This window comes from Vicugna pacos, chromosome 27 (genome assembly GCF_048564905.1).
Source record: "Vicugna pacos chromosome 27, VicPac4, whole genome shotgun sequence".
NCBI lineage: Eukaryota > Metazoa > Chordata > Mammalia > Artiodactyla > Camelidae > Vicugna > Vicugna pacos.
In genome coordinates, this window is record NC_133013.1 from 9,101,502 (window position 1) to 9,114,623 (window position 13,122).

Genomic DNA, 13,122 nt, shown 5'->3' on the forward strand with positions numbered 1-13,122 from the left:
GGTGGGTAATACATAGCTGAGGTAAGGAAGGGTTCATCATAGAAGACAGTAGGGAAGGGTTAACATTACCTCCTCTTTTCCACTGCAAGTCCTATCACAATTATCTTGCCCAGGACTAGCACCGGAGCAAGTTACAAAAAGAGGAACCAAAATTGGGAGCACGGGAAACAAGCAACAGAAGGGGAAGTGGCAACTCTTAGGCAGAAAAAAGAATTACTGGGCTACTGGCTAGAGATACCCTTTCCCAATGTGGTGGTTTTAAGGTATCTAATAAACAGAATAGGCAGGAATGCTGTTAGGATTTCAGACAGTCAGTCACACAAGGCATTGCGGCTTCCTCTTTGCTGTCTCCCTTGATTACTCTTTCCAAAGACAACTCCTTTGTAATGAGGGCCCTCCAGCAGCTTTACTGGAGGGGAAATGAGGCCTCCAGCCAACAGCCATGTGAGTGAAACATTTTGGAAGCAGCTCCTCCAAGCCCCAGGTCAAGTCTTCAGATCCCTACTGCCCCAAGACTGTTCCTCCCGTTAATTTTAGCATGCACCAATGCATCTTGTTTGCAACAACTATTACATGGTATTTATTTAGTAGTGATTTTCTATTACCATCTTTCTGCCTACACTTATTAACTGAAATTGTTACTCCAGAGAGTGGGTTCTTGTCTCATCACAGAAAAAATTCAGAGACGAGATGCTAAGTGAGAATTTATTATGTGATAGTACACTCTCAAGGGGAGAGCAGGCAGACTCAGATGAGTAGCTGCCCTGAGTTTCTTTGGCATGCTGGTTACACGGGGTATAAAAATGAATGGGCAAAATATTCACTGGGGAGGGAGGGGTTTGGGGTCCTATTTCCTGATTTTTATCCCAGCTCCACCTTCCCCAGGGGAGGAGGGAGTTTTGTCCTTATTTAGTCTGGATCAGAAGTGTCAATGACGTCAGTGCACAATGGGTACTTCTTATCTGCAAGGCTAATTTTATTGCAATGAAGGCATAATGAGCAAAAGATTTTATTTTGGACATGAGAGATTTCCACCTTTCCCTACTTTTGTCTGCCTCCAGGACCCTTATTTATCACCCTAAAATGTGTAGTTTCCTGTCAGTTTGGAGGTTCCTGCTTTTTTTCATCTGCCCAAAGCCCCCCACTGTTTATAAGATGTATGGTTTCCTGCCATTTGGCCCATGCCCCTTTCTCTGCTCATATCTAGTTATCTGCCTGCTCCAACAAAATTCTACTGTAAGAAAGAGCCATCCTTCTTCCCCATTTATTTATTTGATTTTTTTTATCAGTATGCATTCATGAATATTTATTTTATTTTAAAGACTAAAACCCAATACCATTATTGTTTACTGTGTTGGTTAAAATCTCCCAGTTCTGGCAATTAGGAGCACTTAAGGTTGGCCCTTATGTTCTTTCAACAAGTTTTTATCCTTTTTAAAGTATCTCTCTACTTTCTGGCACCACAAGATATTCCAATATCAGCTTATATTTTTCCTTGCTCTAGCCCTGAAATCAATTACTTCTCCAAGGCGCCTTAATTCCTTTTAATGGGATACGGTGTTTGGAAACCAGGACCTGAGCGCTGGATGTGCTCATACTATGGGAGTCCTACTTCCTCACAACTCCTTTGATATACAGACAAATCCTTTCATCACATATAGAAATCTTCAGACTTTAAAAGCATATAGAAAAGTCTGGAATTAAAAAAAAAAGGATACTACATTGATAAAAGTACAAATGAGCTCTCATCCCAGAGTCTGCTTGTCAGAGCCCATAGGGGTCTCGAGGGAAGATTTCTTTACTTGAGTTTATGCAGCAGTAAGGAGTGTAGGATACCAATTAATGGAGCAGGAACACAGTCTTAGAGTAAGAAAACTTGGATTTGAATTCTTGTTCTTCTATTTACTAAATGTGTTCCTCAGTTTCCTCATCTGTATAAAGGGGGAAATAATGCTGTCCCTTAATTTTAGTGAGAAGTACCTACAAAGTTTATAAATTATCAAGCACAATTCTTGGCACACAGCCTTCTTCAATATATGGCAGTTATTATTCTCATTACTAGTGACATATTTGGAAGTGTGGCCTACAGTAGAAGGCCAATTAAGAGAGAATTCTCTTTGGCATGCAGCAAAAGGTACTCTTTTCTATACTTTAATTGCACAGAAAAGAGTTGGAGGCAATAGCCTCTAGAGACAATGATTCATCTCTTCGAGCCAAGGACACAAAATGGGACATGACAGAGGAAACGCCTCTCTCCTCTAATATACACAGAAGAGCTTGTGCAAAGTAAATGAGGCTACGTGCAAAGATCATAATACAAAGTTAAAGTTGGTTTAGTTTCCTTTCCTATCCTAGTTTTATAGGGAAAAAAAATAAAGAGTTGATGATTTTAAAATGCTATTTGTTTTAGATCTCATCTCTGGTTTTCAATATTCCAGGGATTTCTGACTGTACCTCCTGATTACTTTGTATGGGGAATGTAATTTTTTAAATATTTATTTATTTATTTTTTGTGGGGGGAGGGAGAGAATTAGGCTTATTTCTTTCTTTATTTTTAGAGGAGGTATGGGGACTGAACCCAGGACCTTGTGCATGCTGAGCATGCACTCTACCACTTGAGCTATACCCTCCCCTGGGGAATGTAACTTTTTATATATGCCCATGATGGAATGGACTATTTCCTACTGAAGCTGAAAGAAAACATGAATCAGCTATGCTCAAATCTATTATACATTAGCTAGTAAAATACCACACAGACATGAGTATTTAATACAGACCTTTAAACTTTGCAAATAACACAATTTCATATACAGAGTAAAAGCAGTACTGAAATTACATGTAGTGGGCTTTGGAGTCAGAACTGAGTCTGAATCCTGGCTCTCTGAACTAAATGCTCCAAGCTTGTTAACTGCGTCTGTGAAATGAAGGTAACAATGCCAATGTCATAGGCTTGTTATGAAGATTTAACAATGTATATAATGCCAAGCTTGATCTGTTGTATAGTAATTGGTACTCAATACATCTTAGTCTTTTACTTCTCTCTTCTGAATATAAACAGAAGATCACAAAAGAGAGTGTAGGATTCTAAAGAGCACCAGGCAACTCTTGCTTTAGCTGACACAGCACAGCCTGCTGGCCAGGCTGACACACCTAAACACCCAGCAAGGTCACACGCTGTACAGGCAGTGCTGTGACAGCCTCCTGAAGTGTGCCCATGGCCAAAAAGCCATTGGCTGGCAAACCCCCAAGCACAATGCAATGGCATTTTTAATCATAATGAGGCTGAAATACAAGTACTTGCTGCATGAGAAAAGCTTTGAGATATTTCTTTTACTCTTAAAACAGAAAATCTTCACTCAATAACTAACTTTGGAAGAGACCATTCATCTACTAGCTAATGAGCTGGTTTCTTTTCTTCCTTCTATTAATTTTAATATACTGATACTTTTCAATAAATGTATCATGTAGTAATATTTTTTAAAGTTCCTGTGAAAAAATTGCTCAGTATGTGAACTTTATAAAGTAAGGAAGCTGTCCATCTGCATAGATGCTAAAGCAACAAAGAACTTTTTCATGTGGCTTTTTAAAGTGCTGTACTGTGCCTAAAATGCTTCCCTTTTGTTTCCTTCCAGACTCCAGATCAAAGTATTGTTACTTAAAAATTAGCGAAAGCTAGCTGCCCTGCACAAACTCCAATTCTTCTTTTTTTTTTTTTAACTTCAAGGCCCTGGCATATGCAGTGCACACGGTAAGGATGGAATAAAAAACTCCTGTGTGTCTAGGCTGTTGCTCTTTTACCATACTGTAGAAGCAAGCATAGAATGATGGCATGGGCCGGACCAGATAGGATCCGTTTACTGCACACTGACCAGCACGAAACTCATTTATTTTACCAAATGGTGTATGATGTATATTCTCTTTAACAAAATGATAGGGTAATGGAAACCACAACATGAAAGCAACAGACCAAAGTAGGTTGTTTGGAATGCTCTATCAATGTTATATCAATATCATAGTTCAATAAATCTGATATATTATTAATCATAATTATATTTTTAATTACTATAAAGTCTGGGTTTCTTCACAATGAAGTCAGAATAATTTACAATGTATTCCAAAATAATGTTTAAAACTAATTAAATTACTTACATGATGCACTTTATAAAGAAAACTTTTATTTTATTTAAGTATATTTAAGTCAGTTTACAATGTTGTATTCATTTCTGGTGTTCAGCATAGTGATTCAATTACGCATACGCATACACACACACACACACACATATAAATCCCTTTCCATATTCTTTTTCATTAGAGGCTATTATAAGGTATTAAATATAGTTTCCTGTGCTATATAGAAGAACCTTATTGTTCATCTATTTTATATATAGTAGTTAATATCTGCAAATCCCAAACTTCCAATTTATCCTTCTACCCCTCCCCTCCCCCACCCCAGTAACCACAATTTTGTTTTCTATGTCTGTGTTTCTGTTTTGTAAATAAGTTCACTTGTCTCATTTTTTTTTTAAGATTTCACATATAAATGGTACCATATGGTATGTTTCTTTTTCTTTCTGGTTTATTTCACTTAGTATGACAATCTCCAGGTCCATCCATGTTGCTGCAAATGGCATTATTTCATTCTTTTTTATTGCTGAGTAACATTGCACTGTATATATAACCACATCTTCTTTATACACTTATCTGTTGATGGACATTTTAGTTGCTTCTATGTCTTGGCTATTGTAAACAGTGCTGCTATGAATATTGGGGTGCACATATCTTTTCAAATTAGAGTTTCCTCTGGATATATGCCCAGGAGTGGGATTGCTGGATCATATGGTTAAGTCTGTTTTTAGTTTTTTAAGCAAACAAAACTTTTAGACTACTTTTTCAGAAAAATAAAATTTTTAAAGTGCTATACACACATATACACATTCACACTCCATTAAATATTTTACATAAGCATATTCTTTCTGATCTATTCAACTTTTACCAAATAAGATTTCACAGTGAACTATAATTTATTAAGATGCTTTACACAAAGGAGATCATCAGCAACTATTAAATTAAAATAAATTGATTTTAATGAATTTGAATGGCTGAAGGCTTCCTCCACAGCTGGTTTAAATATTCAAACATCAGCATCTCTATTTGTGTTGCACAATTCAGGTAACAAAGAAATTATTACAAGCAATGGGCCAGACACTGTGCCAGGTGCTTAAGGTACAAAAGTAAAGACAAACTCTGTCCCAACCCTCTTTCACAGTCCAGTGAAACAATAAAAGTAGTTTGTATTGACTGCATGCTTATGTAGTATTTACGAGTGATATAAGTATTTTAAACAGCTCTTATTTAATTCTTACAATAGTGCTATGAAGTAGGTATTAATTAGTATTACCCCACTGCTGAGACTTAGGTAAATGTAACAGCCTTTCCAAGCCCAAGATCACCAGCTATTAAATGGCTGAGCTGGAATTAAAAAGCATGCCTGCCTGCTTCATCACCATCTTAGTTAGACAACCTCCCTTAACAGATCACTTCCATATAACCAGGGCACTCCCACATAATGTAGGAAGTGATCCTACCTAGCAGGTTGCATGGGTGCAATGGGTACCTGAGGACTGATAATGTGCCCAAACATCCAGGTGTGATGTCAGGAGATGCTGCCAAGGAGACAAATGATGAACAAAATACACTTTTGCTTCTTTTAAAAGATCAGATAACTGGTGAGGTAGTTCTGACTTACAGATTTAGGGCAGCAATTTCAAAAAATACCAAAAAATCCTTCAGGGAAGATCCTAGAGGAGGAGGCTTCATGCTGACTGTCTGGCACAGACTTGGGGATTACGGCAGCAACCCTTCCAGCACCACGGCAGCCAGCGTGGAGAGCACAATGTCTTCACTCTGCATCTTACCTTCAGCTCTTGCTCAGCTGGACTTGGACCTGTTCTCCCTTCCCCTAAATTTAAGGGCTTTTCAAAAAACTATGACTGACAGAAATTCCAGATTCTTGCTTTGAAGTCAACTGACAACATCTTCCAGACTTCCCTTGCACTGCACATTGTTGTCACTTTATGTAAGAAACGAAATTAACAAAAACTTTGCTGGCAAAGATTCTGCTCATGAATCTAGCCCTCACACTACTTATTTTTTTAGCTTTCACATCTGTACCTTTTTAAGAGTGAGCAACAGTTCTTTTCTAAAATAACTGATATTTGAGGAAAACAGGGTTCACTTTCTCCTATTAATCACTCCCTACCCCTAAATCATACTCCAAAACTTAGAGAAAAATGTATTTCTCCCTTTATAGCTCACTTTGGGTGAGCTTTTCTCTTCACACATTAGCATGGTATGGTTAATGTTTGCCCACGCTGCACAGGCCATATTAAGTAACCCAGTTAACTCAGTCATAATAAATAATCCTGTTAATGCCCTAAGAAAACCTTAAGGCAAAAGTAAAGGACTGATATGATGAAAAAATTAAAATACAGCAGGGGTAGTCATTAAGACAGTGGAAAAAAGTTAGATGGGTAAGCAGCACCAAGTTATAAATACTTGCAAAAAGAGCTCAGAAAGGAGCTCTATTTTTCTTAAAGAAATATGCATTCTGGAGTTATAACTTTGCTCCTGAAACAGGGTCTATATGAACTTTAATAACAGAGTAATTCTCTCCCATTTCTTCCCACTACTAGCTTTTTGAACCTTGTTTTCAAGCCTTTCTTTTCTCCTTTTTCATTATGTCTTTGATTAGAGATCTGCCCGACCATCCCTACAGAACACGATTTTAGTGGCACATTTGGGTCCCTCCTTGAAAAGCAGTCGAGATACCTTCTGCGGAAACACAGGACTAATTCCAACCTCTGGGACTTCTGGTCTGTACTAGAGCAAACTTTTTAGCACTGAGATGTATTTAAAGCTATAAACTTTGCAAATTATTCCCATCAAACAATGACCTCAAGGCAGTACTCCTTCCAACTGCAGATCAAACACATTCCATGGTTCAGTAAAATACAGTTTACATTCATCTCTAAGTCAGAGATTAAGGAATTATTAACTGGTTTCCATCTGGCTTTCTTACTGGAGTTGAAGTTCGAATAGTTTCACTGCACTCAAATATTTTCTTAAAAAATAGTAAACAGCAATCCTTCTCCTGACTTTCTAAGCAGATACAGAGAAAGCAGGAACAAGAAGCAATAGAAAAAACAAGTGCAGTTAAAGATTTGTGTCTTTTATATGCCATTTGCATCAAGAGAAGGGATTTCAGCATGGGTTTTGAAAATGCCTACAAACTAGTTTCTAAAACTGCACCAATACTTGGCATAAACTTTTTTTTTCCTACACAAGGTATCAAATTCCTACTCTAAAAAACTGGAGTGATCTCCTGTTATGTGACAAAAAGGAAAGTTTTAAATCCTTATCAAAGTTACAGCAATACAGGAGCTCTCATTTCACTCACAGTACAAGTCCCTGGCACACAGAATAACTCCTCCTGAGAAAATAAACACTTCACTACTAGAATGTCCAAGGAACAACAACTCTGGGACTGATTAAGAAACAAAATAATTTCCCATTAGTAGGAAGCTATTTTCTTACTAACCCCTGGATTTACTACGTGGTAGTTTACACACCAGGAAATTCTGTAAATCTCAAAGTCATATGCCAAGAATTCATTCACTGTTTTCTAAATGAACACTCAAAAAATCCCCCTGTTAACGTGGGGACAAATTTGTTTTCTCATTCTCTTAAACTACAGAAGTTACTGACACTGATTTTAGCTGACACAGCACTTCCTGGGGGCTAAAGAATGCTTTCATAGTCAGCTTGTAGATGGGCAGCCTCATAGGACTTACATCTATTATTTAACATTAAATAAGTTGCAAACAGTAGTGAATAATGGCTTATTAACTATGCAAGGGAAACCAGGAATACCTAGTAAAAAAGCCTTAAAGAAAAACCTTTTCTTTGTATTTTCCAAATTTTCAGAAGCCCAGAGGTGAGTCACAGCTCTATGAGCTATTCAGTCCACAGAACTATACTGAATCGACAACAAATATTCACATTTTAAGGCCTCTATTAAATCTCATAGCACGAGGCTCAAGCAATTAATTTCCCCTCCTCCTCACTGATAGTCACTGGTGGGAACAAATTTCTGTGTGTAGACTAATCTGTCACTCAGCTGTCATTGCACAGTTGTAACAGGAGCATCCTCCTTTCTTGATACATCTTTTCATCTTAAAAAGAACACACTTCAAGACTGTTGATGATTTAGATAGCATTACAGGTGATTTAAGTCATCCTTACTATAGCTTCTGCAGTTGATTTCTGAAGAGGCTGTAATCTGACATTCCTTTAAGGAGCCCCATTAAAAGCTGCTTTTCTCCTAAGTCAAACATCCCTAGCAAGAAACTGAATTCAGTAAGTAGCTCCCTAAAATAAGATTCCTACCTCCCATCACAGGCAGAGATATTTAAGCATCCAATTCATAAACTTTCAAGTTCTTACATTGTGCGGTAGAATCATGGTTAAACACAGGAACCTTCTATTTGAAAACTTCAGCTGTGTGTATGTGTATATACATCGCATCTCCTAACTGCTGTCAAGAGACATCCCTACTTGCTAAGTTTCCAAGAACAGTTCACTTCTCTGAAGAAAGGCTGTGCCAGCAGCTGCAGGCCTCACTTGACTCTGTCCGGCATAGTTCTTAGCATTAAATGGCTGTGGTGTATCAGAAAGGAGTTCAAGGAAAGGTTTCAAGTACACAAACTCCACGGAAGGAGAGCTATGGATTTAATTATTTTCTTCCTAAAGACTTAACTGAATTGCCTTTCCAAATCCACCTTCGGTGGCATCAAAATCCAAAAATCATAAACCACAATGAGGCTGGGAAGATTGCTGATATTTCTGTCAGCTTCAATTTCTTCGTCTTCACAGAAAATGCTGTCTCTGATCTCCTGAAGCCCTCTTTGGGAAACCTCACACTGCAGCCCTCTGCTTGTCTTATCCATTTCTTTACAAAGCTCAGCTAAGCCACCAACACTTGCCTTTGCTCCTGCTGTTCTTAAGGAATCCAGTCTGAGATCAGGGCCGAGCACTGCTTCAGGCAGCCTGTCTCCTTCTCACTGCATGACCTGCCTCGGCATCCTCTTGTTCGTGTGTCTTTCTGTAGTGAAGTAAAACCTGCCCACAGGCCTGCGTCCTGCCAGGGTTGTGAACCTTGTGAGCTGAGGTGGCACCCAGGGGTGTGTGGGAGCTGCTTCCATATCCTGGGCGGCCCATGGCCTCAGGCTTGAGAGCTGTGGTCACCTCGAATGGTGGGAGGGACCCTCCTCAGAGCCCAGCACAGGCCCTCTTGCCTCTCACGCCCTTTGATAATATATTAACCAGTTCACAAAGGAAAGCCTCTCCTAGCACAGAGGCAAGGCTTTGCGGGTGACAAGAGACCTGGAGACGGAAACTAACCTCTAAGGCTCTCCTCACCACTGAACACTGAGTGCTTTAGAAGAGAAGCCCACCTCCCAGCCACACCAGCACTTAGCACAGTGCGCAGAGAAGACTCTCCACTGCGTAAGTGAGGGCCCAAAGAAGAGGGGCAGCCAGGCGAGGTGTGGTGGATCCACCCTCTACCCAACAGCCACTGCTACCACCAAGACCACCACTGCCACTCAGGCCATCTGCTGCTGTAATCATCAGGCGTGACACATGATGTCACTCCTGGACACCCCAAATGTGAACAGTGGTCAGGCTCCTACTGGAATGGCTACCCCTCTTCCCCCAACACCACTGCCACAACAGCACGAGCTTGGCTATGTCACTGGCGAAACAACAGGTAGGGATGAGCGGCAAATGACCAGGGGAGTGAGATGGCCCAAGACTGAAAAAAAAAAAAGCTATCTTATTCAACTTCAAAATGACTCTAAAGTAAGCAGGATAAATGTTCTTATTTCCAGTTTACAGATAAGGAAAATGAAGCTCAGAGACGTTTTGGTGATTTACTCCAGGTAATGCTCTATAAAGTGGTAGAATCAGTCTAGAATCTGTATCTTCAGACCTGTGACCTGACGCTTGTCCACTCTGATTGTTCTACAACCTGTGGGTTATGCAGCGGGTATATTTATTTTCTAAAATCTATTTTTATTTGATCATTTCCTCACTTGAAAGAAAGCTCTGATTTCTTAGAAATGTAGCTTGCTTCTGAAATGGTTTTACTTTCTTTTCTTGATTTTTTAAGTATAGAATTTAATTATATTTATAGAAAAGTAATCTTCTTAAACTGGATAATTATTTATTATTGATCAAATTGATTTTCATGCCTCCCAGGATTTTCAAGTTTTCTTGAAGAGATTTTTAACTGCAAATAATATGTGAACTGTATTATGTTGGAAAGTATTTCCTTTCAGGGACTAGTAAATTATTCACTTCATTGCCCTCAGAGATAAATTATTCATTATAAAAATGCTTTTATGAATAAAAGCATATGATGCTTTTTCTGACAGTTTATAGAGTTCTGTGGGGCTTCAATTTTATTTTCTTTAATGGCAGTTTTGTTTCTTATAAGTTAACAAAATAATTCAATCTCAGTGCAAATAAATGCATTGTTTTATCACAGGCCTATGTTCTTTAACATCTTATATTAAAATGGGCCAGCTACAGAAATCTATAGGGCATAGTATGTTATTTATTGTCCAGAGTGACGTTTCTAGCTCAGGAGGCAGTTCAGTCAATTTTAAAGTCTTCAAATTTTCTAGTCTGGTTATCTGGCAATACTAATCATTAGGATACCGAATAAAATTGTTTCTACACGAAAGTCAACATCTAAGCAGATGTTTGTACAGTAGCTATTCTTTCATATTGCTCAATACCCACTGTCAATTTTACAGTTATATATATGTTATATGTTTATATATTATATATACATATATTTTAATTCCTTTCTCTGAGTAAATCACCTCATATCGCTTACGTACCTCATGTCTCTAAACAAACTTTTAGCACAGATTTCTTTTTTAAAATATGAAATCCCTAACTGAAACAAACTTTGTTAACTGGGAATGATGCTTTGTTGACTGCAAAAATGGATTTAGAGGAGCATCAAGATAAAGAGAATGAAGGAAACTAATCCTTCCTAGTCGAGGAAAGAAAGGCTTCCCATCTTGTTCTCTAGCTGTTTTGCTTTACCATTTACACATGATTACTTACCAAGTGGCAAAAATGCAAGACGGTTTCCAGCCATGGAGAGCTCATTGAGGCTGGGCAGCTGGCAAAGATGGCGGGGCACACACCATAGACGATTTCGGTCCACGGTGAGGTACTGCAGAGAAAGGCACAGGTGAAGCCTCTCGGGTAAAGTTAGCAAACGATTGGTAGAAATGTCTAGTGTCTGCAGCTCCTTCAAATCGCCAACCTCTACAACCAAAATCAAAATTAAGATAAATTGCATCCTGATTAAATGAATTAATTAAATAAATTAAATAAAATTAATCAATACTGTAACAGTTCAACCAAATAAAAATAGTAGCTGCAGCTCTTTCCATAGACATGAATGCTGAAGTGCAAAATTCAAGTCTAATATGCAAATAATGCAATCTAGGTAGGTATCTTTAAATTAGCCTGCCTGAATTTTTTTAAAAGGAGAAAAGTGCTGGCCTGGAAAAAGGAGAAACATCAAGCAGTGACTCTGAGCTAGAGGTCTGTTATTATGGCTTCTGCTGTCTGATGAATTGAAAGTTGTTGCAAAGGTGACAGAAGAACAATTACAGTCATTTCATGGCACCTGATTCTTGCTACTTTGGTGGTTTTACTTTCTAAGTAGATGGTAGGAGACTTGAAAATATAAATTATAGTATCAAGGTAAGCATACTTTATTCATGTGAACTAAATAGGAAATCTCTGGATGAAGAATTAGGATGTCTTTTGGAATTCTCACCATGGTAAAGATCATAATAATAAAATAAAATTATGGTAAGGTAGTATTTTTAGATGTTGTCCAGCCATGTGGTTCCTTCTTTAAAAACCCACTCAAACTGTACATATCCTATGAAGATTTACTTTAATTCCACCCAAATGAAATCCTTCCATTTACTCCAATATTCCCCCATCATTGATGTCCATAGTTGTAAACTGTTCCACGGTGAGTACAATTATGTCCCTGTCTCATACAGCAAATCACCAAGTCTGAAGGTGGGGAAGTTCTTCATAAGGTACTCTATTCTTCTAAAAGAAATCACCATGAAGCCTCTCAGAGCAGAGGAAGTCCTGCTAACCAGTCTCTAGAGGAGGCCATTACTCTGTCCCAGGACAGCACACTGCACTCAAGGCTCTACAGGGAGCACTCTGTAGGACAAGCCGACTTCTCTCATATCACAGACCTTCCGTGTTGAAGCCCACTGTAATGTCATCTCTCAGCCTTCTCTAACCTGACCCTACTCCACAAGCCACTCCTCTTAGATTAGGGTTTTTCATACTCCTGCCACATGAACGCACCCTGCTGGGCACATTCCAGTTTGTTCAGGGTTTGAATTAGAATGAGCATGAGCAATGTCTTCCCTACTGGAGAGAAAATCTGCCCTCTTGGATATCCAATTACACAGATTAGCTTTTCTTAAGAGCAAACGGCTTGGCAAACTATGGCTTACAGGCAAAATCTGGCTGATGGCCCACTTTTGTACTAACCACAAGCTAAGACTAGTTTTTTATTTTGAAAGGGTGGTAAAACCCAACAACAACAATTAGAGCAAAAAGATATATATGTGACAGAGACCATATGTGGCCTGCAAAGCCTAAAAATATTTAGTATCTCACAATTTACAGAAAAAGTTTGCCAGTCTTTGTTATAGACTTACTCTTAACAGAAGCATTTTTAATAACAATTTTCAATAAAAGTAATATAAGTGCAAAAATATATTAATTTTTAGTTATTTGTCTAATATTTAGAAGGGATTTGTGGTAGGAAGCTCACACTGTATTTTCTAATTTCCCCAATACTGAGCAAATATATATTTGAAGACAGTAGGCAGGATTCAGTGAACAGTATGTGACTCTGCAAGGAAGTTTTGTTCTGTGCGCGCCTAGTGATGTACATGGGAGTCGGTCTCTCTCTTGGCTCTATTAGCACAGTATTTCCTC

General features: G+C 38.5%; 1 protein-coding gene across 2 annotated transcripts in view; it reads right to left on the reverse strand.

Moving 5' to 3' along the window:
* Window positions 1-13,122, reverse strand: part of LRRC28 (leucine rich repeat containing 28) — a 102,454-nt gene that overhangs the window by 35,283 nt on the left and 54,049 nt on the right. For both annotated transcript variants that reach the window (XM_015245477.3, XM_031691879.2), the window contains exon 6: window positions 11,197-11,403. In XM_015245477.3, coding sequence (XP_015100963.1) covers window positions 11,197-11,403 — 207 coding nt within the window. The remainder of the gene's footprint in view (window positions 1-11,196; window positions 11,404-13,122) is intronic.